This window comes from Cyberlindnera jadinii (genome assembly GCF_001661405.1).
Source record: "Cyberlindnera jadinii NRRL Y-1542 unplaced genomic scaffold CYBJAscaffold_2, whole genome shotgun sequence".
NCBI classification, from domain to species: domain Eukaryota; kingdom Fungi; phylum Ascomycota; class Saccharomycetes; order Phaffomycetales; family Wickerhamomycetaceae; genus Williopsis; species Williopsis jadinii.
This window is the reverse complement of record NW_017963653.1, coordinates 808425-829063: the sequence shown is the minus strand read 5'-3', so window position 1 is coordinate 829063 and position 20639 is coordinate 808425. Positions and strand designations below refer to the sequence as shown.

The 20639-nt window shown below is 49.1% G+C and overlaps 11 protein-coding genes across 11 annotated transcripts; 5 read left to right on the top strand and 6 right to left on the bottom strand.

Annotated features, from left to right (window-relative positions):
• Positions 1-150: 150 nt before the first annotated feature.
• On the top strand, positions 151-1338 carry CYBJADRAFT_171402 (phosphotransferase family protein; the record flags this gene model as incomplete). The annotated part of the gene is made up of 1 exon (XM_020216214.1): positions 151-1338. One exon carries the CDS (start codon positions 151-153, stop codon positions 1336-1338), a length of 1188 nt encoding a protein of 395 aa, XP_020072527.1.
• Positions 1339-1443: 105 nt separating this feature from the next.
• On the bottom strand, positions 1444-3153 carry AVT4 (Avt4p; the record flags this gene model as incomplete). Its single annotated transcript, XM_020212483.1, has 1 exon — positions 1444-3153. The coding sequence occupies one exon, from the start codon at positions 3151-3153 to the stop codon at positions 1444-1446; it is 1710 nt and encodes a 569-aa protein (XP_020072526.1).
• A 512-nt stretch (positions 3154-3665) lies between these two features.
• Positions 3666-4271, bottom strand: CYBJADRAFT_124078 (ARF/SAR superfamily; the record flags this gene model as incomplete). Its single annotated transcript, XM_020212521.1, has 2 exons — positions 3666-4140; positions 4207-4271. 2 exons carry the CDS (start codon positions 4269-4271, stop codon positions 3666-3668), a joined length of 540 nt encoding a protein of 179 aa, XP_020072525.1.
• A 25-nt stretch (positions 4272-4296) lies between these two features.
• CYBJADRAFT_166216 (uncharacterized protein) lies at positions 4297-4681 on the top strand. Its single transcript, XM_020214404.1, has one exon. The coding sequence runs from the start codon at positions 4331-4333 to the stop codon at positions 4574-4576; it is 246 nt and encodes an 81-aa protein (XP_020072524.1). The 5' UTR covers positions 4297-4330; the 3' UTR covers positions 4577-4681.
• ERV1 (flavin-linked sulfhydryl oxidase) lies at positions 4498-5192 on the top strand. Its single transcript, XM_020214403.1, has 2 exons — positions 4498-4576; positions 4643-5192. Exon 2 carries the CDS (start codon positions 4683-4685, stop codon positions 5130-5132), a length of 450 nt encoding a protein of 149 aa, XP_020072523.1. The 5' UTR covers positions 4498-4576; positions 4643-4682; the 3' UTR covers positions 5133-5192.
• A 54-nt stretch (positions 5193-5246) lies between these two features.
• Positions 5247-7634, bottom strand: CYBJADRAFT_160904 (uncharacterized protein; the record flags this gene model as incomplete). Its single annotated transcript, XM_020213569.1, has 1 exon — positions 5247-7634. One exon carries the CDS (start codon positions 7632-7634, stop codon positions 5247-5249), a length of 2388 nt encoding a protein of 795 aa, XP_020072522.1.
• A 2867-nt stretch (positions 7635-10501) lies between these two features.
• Positions 10502-11935, top strand: CYBJADRAFT_160902 (GATA-type transcription factor; the record flags this gene model as incomplete). The annotated part of the gene is made up of 1 exon (XM_020213568.1): positions 10502-11935. The coding sequence occupies one exon, from the start codon at positions 10502-10504 to the stop codon at positions 11933-11935; it is 1434 nt and encodes a 477-aa protein (XP_020072521.1).
• Positions 11936-12575: 640 nt separating this feature from the next.
• PSO2 (DNA cross-link repair protein PSO2) lies at positions 12576-13121 on the bottom strand (the record flags this gene model as incomplete). Its single annotated transcript, XM_020212302.1, has 1 exon — positions 12576-13121. A coding segment is annotated over one exon (546 nt), but the record flags the coding sequence as incomplete, so codon positions are not given.
• Positions 13122-13802: 681 nt separating this feature from the next.
• On the bottom strand, positions 13803-15776 carry YVC1 (Yvc1p; the record flags this gene model as incomplete). The annotated part of the gene is made up of 1 exon (XM_020212479.1): positions 13803-15776. The coding sequence occupies one exon, from the start codon at positions 15774-15776 to the stop codon at positions 13803-13805; it is 1974 nt and encodes a 657-aa protein (XP_020072519.1).
• Positions 15777-16166: 390 nt separating this feature from the next.
• Positions 16167-17440, bottom strand: CYBJADRAFT_171393 (S-adenosylmethionine-dependent methyltransferase; the record flags this gene model as incomplete). The annotated part of the gene is made up of 2 exons (XM_020216213.1): positions 16167-17322; positions 17391-17440. The coding sequence occupies 2 exons, from the start codon at positions 17438-17440 to the stop codon at positions 16167-16169; spliced, it is 1206 nt and encodes a 401-aa protein (XP_020072518.1).
• Positions 17441-18205: 765 nt separating this feature from the next.
• On the top strand, positions 18206-20321 carry CYBJADRAFT_166210 (malate synthase). The gene has a single exon (XM_020214402.1). The coding sequence runs from the start codon at positions 18622-18624 to the stop codon at positions 20278-20280; it is 1659 nt and encodes a 552-aa protein (XP_020072517.1). The 5' UTR covers positions 18206-18621; the 3' UTR covers positions 20281-20321.
• Positions 20322-20639: the final 318 nt, after the last annotated feature.

The window sequence follows — 20639 nt, the reverse complement described above, 5'->3', positions numbered from 1 at the left end:
TTCTGTGGGGTAAACAACTCCACAAACCGAGGATGAACTCAGCAATTATGATCACCGTGGAGACGCTTCAGAAGGGTATATAATGACGGCAGAGGAGCCTTTGATGATGGTGATTTTGAGTGGTAGTGAGCCCAGGACTTTGATAATACAATGGCACACGTTGTTGATACTGAACAGGATATTGGGCCTGTACGTTCGCCGCTAGACACCAGCGCGCTGGACAGGTTGCTGAGCAACAACTCCACACCACCAAGAGGCGTGCACTTGGGCTATGGCACAGCATGGAGTCCGCTGAGGGCTCCACTGAGCATCGAGCAGTTCAAGTTTGGACAATCCAATCCGACTTATCTGCTGACTGATGCGGATGGGAAGAAGGCGGTGTTGAGGAAGAAGCCGTCTTCGAATGCAAAGCTGATTTCAAAGACCGCACATGCTATAGAGCGTGAGTTTTACATGCTGGATGCGATACTCAAGACAAGTGGCTCCTCTGTACCAATTGCACGGCCTTACTTTCTATGCGAAGATGAACAGTACGTGGGTGCTGTGTTTTACGTGATGGAGTTTGTAAAAGGCCGTATCTTTCACGATCCGTCCCTCAGCATCCTCAAGGATGAGGCGGAGAGGGATGCCATCTGGCACTCTGTTGTGGACGTTGCACTGGCGATACACTCAGTCAATGCTGAGAGGCTGTTTGACGAGCTTCCTGAGAAGCATTTCAGAAAGCCGGCGTCCAAGGCTAAACATTCCTCAGCTGGCTACTTCGCAAGACAGGTTAAATCACTCTCCAAGATTCAGCAACTACAGTCAGAAACTGTGAAACAGATACCGCATTTCGATGAGCTATCCCAATGGTTACTGAAGTACGGTCCAGAGGATCCACCTCATAGCACCCTGATCCATGGCGATTTCAAGATTGATAACTTAGTATTCCATCCAACAGAGCCGCGAGTTATCGCTGTTTTGGACTGGGAGCTGTGTACCATGGGACATCCGTTGTTTGACCTAAGTAACCTCCTACAGCCCTTTATGATGACACCTGAAATGAACCTGGCCTTTTCCAAATTCGACATCAAACAAGATCCAGAACTAGTTTCAAAAGTCCTGGGTCTTTACAGATCTGGTCTGCGTAAAAGTCCTGTTGCTTGGAGATGGGACCCAGAACAATATTGGAAAGTTGGCACAGTGTTTGGACTGTACAGGGTTGGTGTTATATGTCAGGGTATAGCACAGAGAGTGGAGAAGGGCATTGCGAGCTCTGCACAGGCCAAGCAAACAAGCTTGTTGTTTCCATTGGTGGGCGAGTTTGCTTACAAGCTTATCAAGGTTTCAAAGCTGTGAGGAAGTAGAAGAGCAACTGGCCAGTGTAATTTATTAAGTAGTATTAAAGTAAGAGAGAATGCAGATATGATTTAAATATGACGCTGATAAAGTGAACTGAAAGAATCATCCAAAGATGATCTGGTATGTGGTGTAGGACATCGAGCAGAATCCAACACAGATCAATACAACATCACCAAGTTTTGCGCTCCAACCTTTCGCAACACCTTGGAGATGGAGCATTGGTGGGTACATGTAAACCAATGGAATGCATGCAAAGCAGCCGATGAAACTAACAAACTTATCCAAGTTCTTCGCTCCAAACCAGGCAATGTTCACGGTGAATAGAACGATACAGGTACGAAGTAAATTCTTGAACCATTTGACCCGTGCATTGGTCTTTCCTGAGGATCTGTTGAATATCAACCTCTCAATTAAGCCCACCACGGGGAATATCTGTAGTGGAGTAGAAAGAAGAATCGCCAGTGAATAAAAGAATTGGATCAACTGGACAAAAAAGTTTGACTGTGGTAAGTTCAAAAGAATCACAGTTTGAATATCTTCACCGTATGCCAGATAGCCAATGGTTGCGATTCCAACCATGATGATTGTAATGGTGATGAGCACCAAAGCAAGCACCAGTGGGAACTTCTCTGGATGACGCATGGAGTCTTGGATAGGAATGATGAGTCCAATGCCTTCGAATGCAAAGATTGCAGTTCCGATGAAGAGCGAGAACTCGGATTCGTTGATGAAGAGTTCAATGGGCTTAACACCGTTATAGATGATTTCAGTTGACGTGAAGTAAAGAACAATGAGCAATCCTGACAAGATGAAGAAGTTTGCCAACAGTGAAGTTAATGACAGTTTGGAAACGTTTCTGATAAAGGACAACGGTATAAAGATCAGTGTTTGTAAGATAAAGAACGCACCTGGTGATATATCCACGTGTAGTGCGTTTCTCGTGAATGCACACAGGTTTTCAGTGGTGAAGATGATATAAGCACCTGCAAAACCAACCTGAGTCAAGATCAAAGAGAACAAGATGAGTTTCTTCATCCAGCTTCCGCAGAACTTGGCACCGATATCACCAAATGACGAAACCTTTGCAGCATTTTTGGAAAGCACGAGCAGGTAATAGCAGCAGTAAGAGTACACACCAAATACACCGAGCATTGCAATGCTGAAGAGCAATCCACCGTTGGAGAATCCCTTTGGCAAAAAAAGAACACCGGTGCCAACGAATGCCTTGAGCATGATGAGGAATGCCTTCAGAGTCGAGGTTGTACCCTTAGCCTCGTAAGCAACGGGAGCTTGATGTTGTCCAACCAACGGCGTTGATTCGTCGATGCCCTCCACAACTTCCGACTCGCCACTATGATCCCAATCGAAATCATCGTCAAACTCTTCACCTGCAAAATGGCCGTAGATGTACAGGAACTCCATGAAGTTCTTGGTCAAGAAGGGAACCTTCTTGAGCTCCTCGTCGTTCAGAATGGCCTTCTGACGCGCCCTTTTAACGATGAACTCCCTTCTGAATCCTCCAGGAACGTTCAGTGCGCTGGCACTTGACCCTCTTCTCCCTTCAACAAGGTCGCTCAGAGATCGGTTTCTTCTCACGCTCTGGTTGGTGTCTCTCCGATTCTTCTTCAAGTTATGCGTGATGTCGTCGCCCTCGTGTGAAAGAGACTCCTTGCTGAAGTACGCTGACGTCTGCTCGTGTATGTTCTTCGCCTCAAGCTCATTTGATGTGAAGTCGGGGTGACGTGGATCAACAAAGACGTGGTTGCTCGAGTATGACGAGTGCTGTGAGTTATCGTGCAGCCTGGCACTCATGGAAGAGTTCGCAGCGACGAAGGACCGTGGCCGGGGGCTCATGTTGTTAGAATCGTCCAGCACAGGCGAGCCCAACCGTGCCATGCTGAGCCTTCTCGAGTTGAACGAGGCTCCATGGTGGAACTGGCCCGAAGAGTGGGACCCAACTGGATGAGCTGGCGAGCTCCTCCTGGACGTGTCGATGTTTCGTGGAATGGATGCCATCTAATGGGGTCAAGGGGCACTGGGCAGTGATAAACAAAGCGTTGGTTGCGGTAGATGAAGGCAGAGACAACAGTCACGGATGTTGATTGAAGTGTATTCTTCTTCTGCCTGAGGCACAACTGATAAGCGAGCCAGGGGGAGCGAAGATCTTTCTCTACAGGGCGGAGGCAGGTTGTTCTGAGAGTTACGCACCTTGAGGGTCGGGTGCGTAATCGTCAGAACGCTGCCTACAAGTGAAGCAGAAGCACGGGTCTACGGTTAAGAGGTGACGACGAGAATGAGAGCTGTTCTATAACCCCAGGGGGGCATCATGAGGTAAGCCACTCCAGGCCCTGGTGTATGCCCTCCCCGGTGATGGCACTGCACTGGATGATTTGCCACTTCTCCTCGCGCGGCCCGTACGAGTCGAGTTCTAACTCCTTGATAACTGTCGATGTCAGATCTTCAAGGCCTGTGTTGACGAGGTCGATCTTGTTGAGCAAGATGAGCAGTTTGACGCCATGGACCCTTTCGTTCTGTAGCACCGTGTAGAGCTCTCTGAAGACCTCATGTAGTCTGTCGAGCTGGCTGGCGTCGATGACCCACACAAGCGCATCTAGTTGATCGAAGTAGTTGAACCAGAACGACCGTAGGGTCTGCTGCCCACCAACGTCCCAAATGTTCAGATTGTGCTCTCCAAACGACACGCTCGTGATCTCGAACCCCATGGTCGGCGTCAGCGACGCCGTGGGCTGGTTCAGTATCCTCTTCACGATGGTGGACTTGCCTGCATTGTCGAGCCCTCTAAGCACTGTGATGTTAGACCATGCCCTTTCTCTCCCCCACAACGGGGCACAACAAAGCACTCACAAAAGCAACACGCGAAGCTCCCTGTCCTTCATCTTCTGTTTCCTTATCACGGTGAGCAGTCCCATCTCCTTTGCGCTGGCGTAGATAGCGTAGATGGCGTAGATGGCTGTTGTTGCCTAACGCCATGTTGAACGAGCCTGGACGGAGAAGCTTTGTCTCCGTGTGCCTGGTGGCTTCTGCCTGTGCGCGGCGGCTTCTGCCTGTGCCTGGTGGCTTCTGCCTGTGCCCGGCCAATTTCTCTCTTGCCATCTTACAAATCACCTCATCTACCCTTGGAGTAGGCGAAGAAACCACCAATATGGGCGCTGAAAGGGTCGAGATAGGGCCTTCTGGTCGTAAAATCGTGTACGACGAGAATGGCAAGCCGTGAGTTCCGTGATTTGCCTTGTATTCCGCTTCTTATTGTATCTTCTGGTTGCTAACCATTGGTTTCAAGGTGTCGTTCGTGTAACACTTTGCTTGATTTCAAGTCCGCCATGGGTATGCCATCTCCAGCGGCTTCAAAGGGTGCTGGTGGCATGGCTGCTGCAATGGGTGCCATATCCCAGGCTGCTGCTGCACCAGCCAGTGGTGCCAGCGAGTATGCGAAGGACTGTCCTCCAGATGTTGAGGTGCTGGGAAGATCATCGTGGACTCTGTTGCACTCGATGGCTGCTAAGTACCCAGAAGCACCGACACAGGAGCAACAGCGTGATATGACGCAGTTCATAGGGCTGTTTGCAAAGCTCTATCCATGCTGGTTCTGTGCAAAGGACTTCCAAAAGTTCATTGCCGAGGAGAAGCCAAAGGTTCAAACACAGGAGGAGTTTGGCAGATGGCTATGCGATGCCCATAATGAGGTGAATGCCAAACTTGGCAAGCCCAAGTTTGACTGCCAGCTTTGGAAACAGAGGTGGAAAGATGGCTGGGGTGATGACAGATGCTGATGATTACGTACACCCCGTGGATGCCTACAACCGTGTATATACAGATAGAAATAAAAGTACATATGATGACAAGTACGTAGGATGACGAGTACACGGATAACATGTGGCGAACCATCAAGTGAAGAGCGAAAGGTTCAGAGGAACAGAGGATCCTCTACCACTAGGATACAGCTTCTGTTTACCAACAAACTGGCGAGGTTTCGGCAAGTCGTTCTGATTGACAAATTTGAAACTTGAATCGTTGATAACAACACGGCTGTTGCTGTTACCGTGCGTGTTGATGGTGTAACTGGAAACGTCGATCTTGGCCTCTGCTGTAGGTGCGACTGCTGTCGGGCTTGAGCTGGCCTCACTGGAGAAGAGACGGTGTTTGAAATGTGACGAGGAAGTTGTTGGTGGTGGAGGTGGCGCAGCCTTGGTAGATGACAATGTAGGTTTGGTTGAAGTTGGAACATGAGGTGGAGGCTTTGAAACAGGCGATGGAGATGGTATAGAGGGAGCTGCTGTAGGTGGTGTTGGTGCAGATGGGGCAGATGTGTTTGGCAATGGTGGAGCAGTAGATTCTGGCATGTGTGGAGTCAACATTGAAGTATCAAGCATGGAAGGTAACGATGGAGCAGGTGGTGGACTTGAGTGCGGCAATGAAGGTGGTGGTGGTGGTGCACTAGGGATGGAGGGTGCCTTCGCTGATGGAATTGATGGAATTGATGGAATTGATGGTGCAGAGTGTGTATTGGAGCCTGAACTGTCACCATTAGCGTTATCGACAACAAACCTGTCATCCCTCTTGGAGTTGATCTCTGCGAGGAAAGGCAGCCCACCGGCAAGCGGTGCAGCTGAGGAAGACTTAGAAGCTGGAGCAGAAGGTGCAGTCATAGGTGGCAGTGATGGTGGAGCAGGAGGAGCAGGTGGAGCAGGTGGCACTGCTGCTGGTGATAGTGAGGATGTAGGTAGCGGTGGTGGTGGTGGTGCTGATCTCTTTGGCAAGGAAGGTATTGGAGGTGCTGATGACGTTGGAATTGATGGAATTGAAGGTGCTGATGGTGCTGATGGTGCTGATGGTGCTGATGGTGCTGATGACGTTGGAATTGATGGCACAGGTGGAGCAGGTGGTGCATGCATCGATGGAAGCGGTGGTGGGATAGCAGGACCAGGCGATGCACTCTTCGACGAAACTGAAGGAATAGGTGCTGCCACAGTTGTTGGAGCTTCTGCCTTCTTGTTCTTTGCAAATCTAGCAGCCAGTGCATCAGCCAATGGATTGCCAGTTGGTGCAGGTGGACTAGGCACACTTGGTACATTAGGCACACTCGGTGCACTAGATGTCGACTTCAGTGGTTCATCAGTGGTAGACTGTGCTTGATTTGCAGCTGAAAAGTTTGAAGGCACCGAGTCCACAACGTATGAATCATCTCTCTTCTTCTGGATGTCTGCGAGGAAGGCGAATGCGCCAGCAGGTGGAGCAGCTTTACTCTGAGATGAGGAGCTCGCAGGTGGTGCTGGAGCAGGTGGAGCAGGAGGAGCAGGTGGAGCATTGTTACCTGGCAATGGTGGAGCAGGAGGAGCAGTTGAGCTTGGTAAAGGTGGTGGAGCAGGAGGAGCAGTTGAGCTTGGTAAAGGTGGTGGAGCAGGAGGAGCAGTTGAGCTTGGTAAAGGCGGTGGAGCCGGGGCAGTTGAGCTTGGTAAAGGCGGTGGAGCCGGGGCATTTGAGCTTGGTAAAGGTGGTGGAGCCGGGGCAGATGGAATCGAAGGTGCACTCAGCCCAGGCAGTGATGGAGGAGTAGAGCTGATGCTAGGGGCCTTTCTATGAGGTCTCGTAGTTGGCACTGATGGTACTGAAGGGATCGCTGTGTTCGGCAGCGGAGGAGCAGCTCCTGGTATAGGCGGTGGCCTTGAAGAAATAGGCGGAGGCGCCTGGTGAGACGCCACCGAGCCTGAAGAAGGTGTTCTCGCATGTGTCTGTGAGGAAACGTTCAACATCGAAGGTATAGGCGGCGCAGAGCCTGGGATTGGTGGTGCTGCGCTAGGTATCGACGGCGCACTTGATGTAGGGATTGAAGGAGCAGATGGTACGCCGCTTGATCTCTTTGGCCTGGACGATGGCATCGATGGCGTCACAGGGGCATCGTAACTGGGCTGCTGGCCCAGACTGGCAGCTTCACGGTGTCTCAGCTTGGGCATACCACCGGCAAAGATGTCCCCCAGCTGTGGAGCTCCTACAGGGACAGGTGGTGCACCGGAGCCAGGCCTCTGTGTAGGCAGCTGTGGCGCTGCCATCGCCATCCCCAGACCACCACCAGATGACGACGACGACGAGCCACCAAGCTTGGGCTTGGATCTATCGTCAGTTTCAACCTTCTTCAGCGATTTGCCCTTTCTGATATCACCCAGTAGCGCATCCCTACCAGCCATGGCCGCAGCAGGGGGAGCTGGTGCTGGAGCACCACTGCCCAGTGACGGCGCAGGTGGCGGCGGAGGAGGCGGAGGAGGAGCAGGTGCCATGTTCGACTGCGTTCAGCTGACTGTATATCTCACCAATTGAGCCTTTTCACTAGTCAGGATTGCTCTTCCTTGATGAATTAGAACGAGGTTATGGCTTCCCGCAATAAGCCCTAAGCGTAGCCTCCGCCGCGGTGTAATTTTACCGGCGGCGCAATGGCAGAGCTCGGGTATAAAAAGCCGAAAATTTTTCCAGCTTCTTCCACTGTTTACTTCCATTGTTTACCTTCACGACGGAGAAGGAGAGAGCACAGCGCTAAGCGCTGTTTGCTCCAGCAGCCACCAAGCGTATTGTGACCGTATGGTTTGTGTGTAAAGAGAGGTCTCCACGTACGGCTCGGTGGTGTGTGAGCTCCAAGTCACGTCCATGGCACCTTCGAAGATCCGCAGTGTTCTGCTCCTCCATAGCCTGTGGATTCAAAGCGGTGCCTAGAACGAAGCCAATGCCGTTACCAGAAACAAAAAAACATTGTGACGGCAGATCTGTATCAATCGAGCTCCACGCGGCGTGATTGCGTGGAGCGATGCGTGTTCTTCACCTCTTTGAACTCTCGGACGATTTATACAGCTTACATCGGTAGGTAGCCATGTAGGGGCCGTAGAGCTCGGAAGCGAGGACACCACTATGAGTCCAATGTGGTGCTCTGTTCACTGTAGTGCTCTGCTCACTGTAGTAGGGCGAGCTGCTTGCCGAATAGCGTTGCGTGGGAGTGAGGTGTAAAGCGGTTGTACATCACCATCGTTCAAGCCCAGGACCGCACTCTTCGAGAAGGGCAACATCAACAGAAAATGGCACGCGGAGAGAAGGTGCTTTCCCCAGGAGGCGTCTATGCGGGAGCAAACAACTGCTGTTGGACTCAGATACGAGGCACTATCCATTAGCTGGTACCAGGGGCTTGAATCTTTGCGTGTTTTTGACTATTTGCACTCTCATGGTGAGTTTCATGGTGAGTTTCATGGTGAGTTTCACAGTGAGTTCCAAGGGCTTGGGATTACAGCTTGCGGTGACTGATGAATAGTAACTTGGTGCTGTTGACTGTACGGGACCCCAAGATGTGGCTATTTGTCGTCAGCATGTACCCCCTCATCAGTATCGTGCTCGACAATTGATCCGTACAGCAGGCAGTCGTATACTTTGTCTGAGATATCGCATCTATTACACTTCGTATCGACATAAGCGTACGGCACTTCAAATTCAAAGGAGACGTGCCATTGGCCCTCTTGACCAATCTTACAAGGTGAAATTGAGCTGCCAGTATATGTGAGATGCTGAGTACCACGATGCGGTGTATTACGTTTAGACTTCAGGGTTTCATTGACGTTTGGAACGGTTGATTGATCTAGAATCTCCAAAGCTAGTGTCCAGATCATCAGCGGTGCAGTGTATGGGTGCTTCTCACGTCCAGATGAAGATATGGATGCTGAATCGCTCAACCAGCCAGTGATTGGGTCACTGACCCAGTCGTCATCCCATTGCTTGTCCATATCTGACAACTTTAAAGCCAAAATGTATACGGATCAGAAGGCTCACTACACCAGCAGTTTCCCTATGATGCCGAGCAGGAGCGAGAGAGAGAGAGAGAGAGAGACATGAAATACGGATCATGTGCTCATCTCCTCCTACTGCAATGGAACAATTAGATGCCTGTATCAACACCAAAGTCCACATACTGCCAGGGACCTTGTGAACGCTCCAGTTAACGGCTTGAGTGATAAACCAGCCCAACAATTACACTGCATACTGCCTAAATGGACTACATGCTACGCTGCAATGCACTTGTGCTTGTGCTTTTAGCTCATACCGGATCTTCCAATTCCAAAGGCTGCTCCAATAATACTCAAACTGGCCTCTTTCCTTTGCTCCTCTACTGAAGGACGCTTGCTTTCGTTGGCTTTAACCTTTGGGGATCACATCAAGCCACATGCGTCTATATGCTTCTCCCACACTTGTGATTGGTGCTGTTCAGCTTCTTCAGCTGTAACACCACCACTGGTTCTCCCATCATGGACTGTTCTGTCCCACAGCCACGCATGCGTGGATGGTTGCTGTCCACTCAAACAGTGGTTCTGTCTCTCGCACGACAGTCTATCATACCCACCAATACAATGAATGCCTTGTACAGCTGATGCTTTATCTGGTTCTAATTTGACTTTGATGTGCAGTGAACTCAAATTGATAAAACCAAATCAAAATCCATCGACGAAGTGGGTTGCAGCTTTTAATATGCCAGGCATGATACCGGCTGCTTATTTTTAATGCTTTCAAATCCTCTCATTTACCAACTCTCCAATCAGCTGTGTGGTTCTCTCTCTGGGTTTTGGACACTCACTGAAAGGCAATCTTCTCTTGGTGTTTAAAATAAGACTGCCACCGTGCCTGGTTTTGAAAGTTCTGGCTTGTTCTTTTACCTTCTCTCTTTACCTCTGGACACCTCGGTAAAGCATTCACACTCTGAGCAGAATTTCACGATTGGGGAGCTGAAATGTCTTCGAACACGTACGGACATACAAGGTAAGTTGTATTAATTATAGTGTAGGTATGGTCATGCCGGGTGGAGTGCAACGGAGTCCTTAATTGGATTATATTATGTTCCTCTTGTGCTACGTCCAGGTAGCTTTCTCTGTCAAGATGATACCGGCACAATATAATATTATTCTGGTGGGAGCCAAAGAGGAAATCAAAACGATCCTGCTGCACTGATTCCTCAAGACTTGTGTGCTATGGATCACTGTGGAGCAGCAAATTGATGGGAACTGTTTATAAGTTTACCTCTTCTTCCATATTCCACTGGAAATTAAGGCTTGATCGCACAGAGGCATAAACCATACCCGTTGAGATTTCTTTCGTCTGTCATTGCTAACACTGAGAAATGTCCTTTAGACTGCCTTCTTTTACGGAATTGACAGCTACCTTCAATTCTTCGTTACAACTTCCAGGCGATGCTTGTATTGGTCCAAACAGTGCGAATTCACGATCATTTAAAGCGTCAATACCACAGCGAACACACTCTGCTGCTCCAATGGTTGCAGCTTCAACACCGTTTACTGGCCACCATTTGCATCAGGCAAATCAACAGTACCATGGGCCTCATCAGTATCACACTCATCTGCCTCCGAATGGGTTTCAGAGAGGGAATCGTGGATCTGCTTATAGATTCCCACCTTCACCAACACGTCCACGCTCACAAATGTACCAACATCAACAGCTTAATGGGTTTGGTTTACCTGAACATGTATCTCCAGCTCAGGGACCAATTCCTGTTGGTGCTCAGTCGGACAGTCGTTATAACCAACCAAACTATGTGATTACAGGATCAAACAGTGGTGGCTATAATCACCAGCAGTTCGAAATGCAACCAATGATACCGCAGCAGCAGCAACAACAAAAGCAGCAGCAGATAAAGCACCGTAAGGCAGATTCTTATGATAATGAGAATTCATTATCTGCTCTTGCAGACGTTGCCTCCAATGCCTCCGTTGACTTACAAGGACTGGTTAATAAGTTAGAAAAGGTATTTGGATTCAGTGCTAAGCTCAACTCGATTTTTGAGAAGATACTTCAGGACTTTAAAACTTCTGTTCACTCACCACTTGGTGACCTTGGGTCTCCCACTGAAATGTTACACCTTATAGGGAGGTTCCATAATCAAACTGGGGATGAGACTGTACAAGTAAGTGCCGATGTGATTAATGACTTGGTGCAGAATACGCCACTTGATATATTGAAGGAGGCAGCTCATATAACAGCTGAAATCAAGTTCTTTTTCGACCAGTGGATATTGTACAATGAACAGTCGTCACACAAGAGAGAACCGTCTGCGTCTGGACAAGGTGATCGGACCAATGTTCTGGATAAATCACCAATGAGCTCTGTGAAACCACAAGTCAAAGGTCCCACACCATTACAAGAACATGTGCGTTCAAAGAGGGCTCGTGAAGAGGGTGATAAGCTGAATCCAGTCACTAAAAGACACCGAAGCTTCAGCGCAGAACGTGGTAAAGGAGGTCAGAGCATTGCTCTTGTTGTCAAGCCACCTACACCCGTAACTCTACCACAGTCATCACAGCCGAAGAACAATTTGAACCAGGAGCTCAGCATCAGGACACATCATGTCTGTAAACAGTGTGGATCAGATGATACCCCAGAGTGGAGACGTGGTCCATATGGTGTGCGGTCCTTGTGCAATGCTTGTGGTTTGTTCTTCTCCAAGCTCACGAGAAAGTTCGGCACCAAGGAAGCCACTTCAATCATGATGCAAAGACGTGACATTGGTGAAGGTGACAATAGACGACTTCCCCTATGAATCATGGTCCCCTGGTGTCGGTATACCCTGATCTTGCTGTTAATTGCTTTCTCTTGTTTTTATAATCTCTTGATGAATATAGCTTTCTTTTGTATGGTTGCCATTATCCTGTAAGGATTGTATGTGAATTTCAAACGTTGAAATGGCTTTCAACCACAGCGTAATCAACTGTGGTCTCCTTCCATACCTTGAACCACTGTGGGTAATCGTGATTGTTCACATTAACCGTGGGTATAATGTTCCCCCATTTCAGAATTGAGCAAAACAACGATAGCTCTTTGAAGCTCGAATGTTCCGAGTATGGAATCTGTAGAGTATGGCCTCTTTGCCATTGACTCTTCAGTTGCTGGAGAAATACGTCACTTGCACTAGTCGAGTCTTCGCTGAATGACATGGCCAGTGATGACTTGAAAGTGTCGCTAACCTCGTGATCTTCATGAGTGTCTTTCGCTCGACCTAACCGAGTGAACGTCCAGCCTGTTGGACGAATCACAATGATATTCTTGTTCGAGAACCTCTTCAGCCACGGTTTATCAACCAGCTTTTGGAAGTTGACAACATGAATCATACAGCTAGATTCATCATCTTTGGAGAACATGGACATGTCGTACCCACACAGAGTCAACGTTTCGTACCTTTTAGGAGCGACGAATACTTTCGTCTTCAACCTCTTCGCCAACTCTGTATAGACCTTCTCCTTTCCAATGCTGTAGCTCCCCACTAAGATGACAAACTCCGTTCCACCTTTCAGGAAGTCTATTATACCATTCTGCTTTGTTGTCACACATTGTTGAACGAAGTCCACAGTTGTATTAATCACCAACCTTTGGTCATAAAATGAATAACGAGGGTCCAAGTATGTGGTATCGAGGTAAATCTCGTCCAAGTACACATCCTTAAACTTGTCTATCAGCGCCTTGCTGACCCTAAAGTCTCCTGTGTGTAAGATCCTCTTCACAGTGTCACCATCGCTGGCCTCGAATAGGAAGACAACGGCACCAGGACAGTGGTTGGCATCTTCAAGCGTCACCCAGACGCCTTTACACACTTCATACTTCTTGTGCATTGGGATCATCACAATACGATCCTCTGGCACTCGCAGGTGCTTCATCACCAGTCTGCCTGTTATCTCAGATGTGTATATGACACCTTGGCTCCAAGACTTCACTATCCCAATGTAGTGATCTGAGTGGTAATGCGATAGGAAGTACTTGTCTGTTGGGCCTGGCGCGTAGCAGAACCCGTCCACTATGACCTTCTGGGCCAGTAAGTCGAGCACTTTGAAGTCTGGCAGGGGTTTCTTGGGCCGTCTGGGCCTCTTCTCGTGCTTCTGCTGCTTCTGCCGCCCGTGCTGCTTCCAGGTCGCTGCCACAACGTGTGTTGATCTTGAAGGCGACAGCAAACAAAGCTCAACATGGGACTCTCGTTCTGATACCTGAAGACATGATAGATCGAGTTCACAGATAGGGCATGGTATTTGCTCCCCTTTGACCTCTGTTGCCACCTCTTTGTGGTGGAGTTCTTCAGCGTTGCGCTTCTCCTCTTCAACTATTACACGTTGTTGATCTTCATCCTCCGATACGGTCAAGTCCACGGTGACGGAGCCATCATCTCCAACAGACACGTATTCCTCTCTCGTTCCAGTCTTCCTTCTTTTCAGCAGCTGAAGGATGTTTGGCATGAGGCTGTGGTGTCCTTTGATCTTCGCTAACACCGGAGCAGCTGCTGGTTCGCCTTCTCATCTTGATGGTTATTTTTTGAAAGGCTGATGCTATGCGCGTAGCCTATCATTCTATGGCTAAATAGCGATATTCAACTTCCCGTGTAATTATATAGCGAAAACACCATATATTGATACCTATACAGTCTACTTTTGTGAGTTGAGTCTCTGCTTGAGCTCCTTGTTATCCTCCACCAGTGTTTCAACAAGTTTCGTAAGGGTTTCAACTTTCTCATACAACGGGTACAGCTCCCAACCGACGCGTGAATCAACACCCTGTTCAATAGGTGGCGCCAATGACTTCACCTTGCCAAACCATTCACTCTTGACTCTGAATTGTGGGTCGGCTCGTTCTGCTGCTAGTTGTTCGTTGATTTCCCTGTTGTTGCGTTCGATAGTGTCAGCGGTGCCACTTGTTGCAAAGATTCCCTCGTAGCTGTCCTCGTACCCATCAGTGAGGTCCCATTCATGATCAACCTCGTTTGCATCGTCACTCAGTCTTTTGGAACGGTTGTACTGGACTCTTCTGGCTTCTCTGGTCTCTTTAATGGCAATGAAGCACAGCACTGGCGAGTATATAACGAGCATGATCCTGTAGAGAAGCTCGTGATACTGACCATGGGTCAAGAGCAGACTGGTTGGGGAAAGAACGATTTCGATGATGTTCAGGGGAGGAACAAACACGCAAGAGTCCGGTGCACGGATATATCTGAGAGTCTTCGACGCAACCAATGCCATGTACTCATCATTGGCGTTGTCGTAGATCTTCTGATACGCCGATGCGTACAGCGCAACTAGGATGTTGAGGAGGATAACGGTGACCAAGAACGAGTAGAAGTAGTAGAGTATGCCAGCATAAGGTGGGACAAACCTCTCAAAGGCACTGAAATCACCACCTCCAAGGATGGTTTGCCCAAGTTGCTCAATGATCAATATCGTTGCGTCTCTTCTACCATCAGAGGAGTCCAAACCAAGGAACCCTTGAAGGAACCCCAAAATCACAAGTATCAGCAAGAAGAAGAAGATGATGGACTCTTTCATCATCACTTTCACAACGACAATCATGGCACCAACGAACTTTTCAGCATCGAGGTACAACAGCAGACGGCCGTACATCAATGGCGCAGCGAGCGAAAGAAGCCTGAAGGATGCTTCGTCGAGTCTGATTGCCGTTGGAGAGTCCCAATCCAACGTCAGAGACCATATTCTCAGCCCAGCAGATGCTGAAACAAGGGCATACAGGGCATCGTTCAATATTGACCAGAATGAGATATAGTTCCATCCGATGTGATAGAGCTTCTGGGCTTCATCGTAGAGGTAGGAGAACGTTGAGATGTAGAAGAGATACTCTGCAATGTTCAAACTAACAGGGCCCTTATCGTCCTTGTTCACAATCAGTGTGTACAGAACGAGATAGAAGACTGTGAATCCAATCTCCAAGGCATTCTGATACATTGGTGTTTTGATACGATCAGGATCAAAATGAGCAGACAACGTAGACTTGCCAGTTTGCTTGTACATCACATACGAAGAAGGATCGTCTGCACTCTGAATAATCCAACCACGCCACAGCCACTTGACACAACGCTGGTAGCCGGAAGAGCCAATGATGATGGTGGAGTGCATGTCAACAGCAAGCTCAAGGGCATTTGCAGGCTCCGAAAGCTCAGAGTTCAAGCTGACCACGTAACGGTGGCAGAGCATGTGGATGAACAGCTGTGTGTCATCCTGTTGCTCTTCGATGATCAGCTTCGCCAGCTGCTGAGCAGTCGATGCTCTGAGAGCATAGAGCTCGGAATCGTGAAGCTCAGTTGCGCTGAGTTCATAGTACCAACCAGTGACTTTCAAAAGAGCAAAGATCAACACTGACCGATATTTATAGGACGAAGTGCCACGCTTGCCATCACCTTCACCTCCAGCGGCTTCTAGCGCCAATTGAACCACTTTCGAGGTGAGGATCTTCGAGTCCGCTGATAGGACCACAGCCTCATCGAACTGGATTGGAATGACGCGGTCGATGAGATACTTCAGGTTCAAGCAGATTCTGAGAACTTGCCTTGGGGCTGGTTCCACGTAGCTTGAGAGATCATCACCGCTGATCGGAAGAATGTTCTCAGACATCGTTCTGTCTCACTTCTGGTTAATTGACAGCGATGGTAAGGAGAGGCGGTCGAGTTAGACCGATGCCACCAAAATTTTAGTCCCACACACCCCTTGTTTCATTTGGCTTGAAGACGCGTCGAGGTGAAATTGGCCTCTTTTGGGAAGATTGCCATATTGATGATGCTGTTTCCAGAGATGAATCAACCGTGTTATGGTGATGATGGGAACGGGCTAAAGCACCTTATACGTGTCTAATTGAGGTCCTACAACGATGTGGTGGGCACATCACGCCTTTTTAAAATATTGTATGGTCTTTTTTATATAGCACTGTATTGAAATGCTCTGAATGGAGAGGCAACACGTTCCCTGTTCCGTCCGAGTAGACACATTCAACTTGTATATCTCTAATCAGGATTGTAATTTCTTCTTTAGTACCCAGAATTCACATCTATACTTATAACCTCCCATTGCTCTTACGTCGGAGGAGTACCCACTTTCAATGCCACTTTCCCGGTGTATCAATTCGAACCAGTTGGACGAGAGCGATAGCAAGTCCTCTGCAGACAGCTCCAACCCCCTCACAGGGGCATTGTGAACAGTCTGATCTGGATGCTTGATCTCATACACTGCGCCATCGTCCTCATAATGCCACAGCAATGGGCCATAATTGATCCAGAGCGCACCTGGCTTGAGACAATGGTTCAACGTCTTCAAGTATTCAATGACATTAGAGGACGTATCAATGAAGAAATGTGTAACGACACAATCAAAGGAGTTCGCATTCTCCTGGCGGAACTCCATGGCAAACTTCTCCTTGGAGTACGTCTGCGACTCCGAGAGATCTTCTGGGCCGTACAGATCAGTGAACGAGCCTGAGGCAATGGACATGAGGTCTGCAAAGTCGGTAGTTGGATGGTCTTTCTGTATCATTTGCAGCTCTGTGAGAGGGTGTGCGTCTGGGAAGAAGATGGGCCTCGTCTGTAAACTCCTTGAGTATTGGTTAGAAGTCGAATGAATGAAGGGGAAGATCGAGTGTTCATTCGCCATACGCGTGCAGTTCAAGATGTAGTTGGACGCCAGAAGCATATGGTAGCTGAACTCATTTCCCTGGCACCAGAAGCCCATCTTCACAAGCTCATGGTTGAGCCTACCAAGCCCGGCTCCTGGCACGAGAACCCGTGCCTTTGACCTCTGCTCGAAATCAGGGAACTCTCGACCCAGAACACCCATTATTCTCTCTAGCCCAGTACACCTCTCCTCACAGCCTTCGCTGGACCACTCCCTCACGATCTGCTTCATGACATAGCGCACCTTATCATAGTCTTGATACTGAGCGCTGCCCCACGTATCGGGACTAGACACAATGCCCCATGAAGGAGCCACGGTGACGGCAACCTGGCGCATGAACTCACCATTCATTCGAACACACATCTCCAGGTTCGCAAGGTAGTCGTGAAACCAGGGCAGCAACTGCTGCTCTTCGAAAGTGAGCGACTCGTATTTGGCTCTCTTGCTCAGCACGATGTCTCTGCGCGCAAAGTCCTCATAGTGGTAGTACGCTGTCCTTCTCCCAGCCACAATTGTCAGTATATGAGTACACCATTAGGCCCTCAAATTGAGCATCATACTAACAGCACATCCAACAGCACTCGCTGCTCAGCCTTCAGCTCTTCCTCATCCATTCGACCAATGCCTGCGATGCGTAGGCCCGCTTGACAAGTCGCTACGCTGGTGCCCAGGAAGCAGCCCACGCAGCTCCTTCTAAAAGATTCCGAGCACACTCCGCCAGGGCGTTCCGGGCAACAAACCTCCCCGTGGCGAAGAGCCACCGCGCTGTGCCCCCGTTGGAGGCCACGCCGTCCACGCCAGGAAAGCGAGTCATTGGCATAACGGCACAGGCCTGAGTGCCGGTCAGTTGATGGTGTGCGCTGCCTGGAGGCTCTCTGCGCTAGTTTCTGTGCCCTTAGCGGCCAGCCAATCCCATCTGCTCGCCACTGGCCCAATCAGACGTCTCGAATTGACACTTATCCCACGCTTCAAGCCCTACCCCAGATTTCAAGTCTCCATCAATCCGGACGGTCCCATCTCTGAGGAAGCAAGCTGGGAGGAAATTGACTCGGTTCCCGCTTCGATGGCAGCTTGGTCCTCGCCGTCAGCCCCATCGTAGATAGACAAGTGTGTCATGACGATACGTAACTTCCATCAACTACGAGTGCTGGGAAGAAGCCATGGCGTAGGCCATTGGCTTCTCCTTCCCGTCCTGTTTGTAGCGGCATCGCTTGATCAGCTCGGCCTTGTCCGATTGGCTTCGGATTCCATCATGAGACGTACGCCAGGTTGCTCCGCCTGTTTGGTGGAAAACCTGTGTGGCTCTGCCTATAAAACGGTTTCTCTGTGTGTCTGTGTGTGGGTTTTTGCCTGCCTGGGCAGACGTGCTGGGCAGAGCCGCTGGGCAGAGCCGCTGGGCAGAGCTGCTGCGACAATCGATTCAGATCTCACGCTCGTCAGCGCGCGGCCTGCCCCGCCAGAGGTCCCTCATCCTGCAATGACGATGCCGTTGTTTCTCCTTCTGAGCAGCTGGACGTTTTGCTTCCTCTTCGCCGAGCTCCCTGTAGTACTGCCATGCGGTTCATGCAAAGTGTTCACGGGACATTGTGCATGTGCTTTGGTAACAAGTTGCTTACAGCGTGGTATCTTGTTCATGCGTTGATAACGACTCACGAGTCAAAAAGACTCAGCTCTTCATGACTTCGACCACCTGGGGAGCCGTCTATAAAAGATGGGTGGAATCCCTCTCCCAGGTAGAGCCTGAATCACTGATCAGACCATTGATATCTCCATTGCACGAAGAAATCTATACACAATGGTCAAAGTCACGCTTGAAGGAGTCCAACTGCTCGCACCGGTGTCCAACGAGGCACAGTACGCATCAGGCACCACGGTTGCAGACATCATCACGAAACAATCACTTGAGTTCGTGACGCTTTTGCACAGAACTTTCAACGCTCGTCGTAAGGAGTTGCTTGCCAACAGACAGAAAGTTCAAGAGAAGCTCGACAACGGTGAATCGCTTCACTTCCTCGAGGAGACTGAGGCCATCAGAAACGACCCAACATGGAAGGGTCCGATCCTCGCTCCTGGGTTGATCGAGAGAAATACCGAGATTACCGGCCCACCAACCAGAAACATGTTGATCAATGCGTTGAACTCTGATGTCAAGACATACATGTCTGATATCGAAGATTCTGCTTCGCCAACATGGGACAACGTCGTTTATGGCCAGCTCAACTTGTATGATGCCATCAGAGGTCAGGTTGACTTCACCAACGCCGCTGGCAAGGAGTACAAGGTTACCAAACCAGTCGGCAAGACGCCAACTTTGATCCTCAGACCAAGAGGTTGGCACATGGTAGACAACCACGTTGTTGTTGACGGTGAGTCCATCTCCGCCTCTTTGTTCGACTTTGGGCTCTACTTCTTCCACAACGCTAAGCAGCTCATTGCCAATGGCCATGGTCCATACTTCTACCTTCCTAAGATGGAACACCACCTGGAAGCCCGCCTTTGGAACGACGTATTCAACGTTGCACAAGACTTCCTCGACATTCCTAGAGGAACTATCCGTGCCACTGTTCTTATCGAGACTTTACCAGCTGCTTTCCAAATGGAAGAAATTATCTGGGAGCTCCGTGATCACTCTTCTGGTTTGAACTGTGGCCGTTGGGATTACATCTTCTCCACCATCAAGCGTCTGAGAAATAACCCAAAACACATCCTGCCAGACCGTGGTCAAGTGACCATGACTTCGCCATTCATGGATGCCTACGTCAAGCGTCTCATCCAGATCTGTCACCGCCGTGGTGTTCACGCTATGGGTGGTATGGCTGCTCAAATCCCAATCAAGAATGACCCAGTTGCTAACGAGGCTGCTATGACTAAAGTCCGCAACGACAAGATCAGAGAGCTTACAAAGGGCCATGATGGTTCTTGGGTTGCTCATCCAGCTCTTGCTGCAATCTGCAACGATGTGTTTAGCGAGATGGGGACAAAGAACCAAATCCACTTTATCCCAGATTATGATGTCCCAGCTTCAGAATTGACAAACACTCATATCGAAGGTGGTAAGATCACTGAGAATGGTATCAGAGAGAACTTGTACATTGGTCTTAACTACATCGAAGCATGGTTACGCGGATCCGGTTGTGTTCCTATTAACAACTTGATGGAAGATGCTGCCACTGCCGAAGTTTCCAGATCACAACTATACCAATGGGTTAGACATGGTGTGACTTTGGATGACACAGGTGTCAAAGTAACCCCAGAGTTAACTACTAAATTACTTGAGGAAGAAACCGCAAAACTTCTGAAGACAGCACCAGCAGGAAACAAGTTTGAGCTGGCTGCAAAATACTTCAAACCTGAAGTGAGGGCTGAAAAGTTCAGTGAATTCTTAACAACCATGTTGTACGACGATGTGTCCACTCCAGGTGAGGCATTCAACCTCGCGTCACTCAAGCCATAGTACCACTCAACTACAACAAAGATTTTCTATAGGTAATAGCATTGATTAAGAGAAGTGTTGGGTGTTTGTAGTCAACGGCGAACCTATAAACCAGCCGATGTGATGTTAGAACTACCTATTCATCTGAGAAGGGTAAGAAGCTGACCACTCATTGATGTGAAGCATATGTTGACGGTAGAAAAAGAGAAGAAGAGAATGTGTGAAAATACCAAATCATGCGTAAAGAAGGGAGAGAGGAGAGGAAGAATCACTCTGACTGTTAGATACTCTGCCTTGTGATATAAAATGAAAAGAAAACTGCACAACACAAAACAAACGTTGGAACTCGTAACACAAACATGGGCAAGAAACACTTGAAA

Coding starts and splice junctions, on each gene's coding strand:
- CYBJADRAFT_166216 (XM_020214404.1), top strand. CDS start 4,331: ATGTTGAACGAGCCTGGACGGAGAAGCTTTGTCTCCGTGTGCCTGGTG.
- ERV1 (XM_020214403.1), top strand. CDS start 4,683: ATGGGTATGCCATCTCCAGCGGCTTCAAAGGGTGCTGGTGGCATGGCT.
- CYBJADRAFT_166210 (XM_020214402.1), top strand. CDS start 18,622: ATGGTCAAAGTCACGCTTGAAGGAGTCCAACTGCTCGCACCGGTGTCC.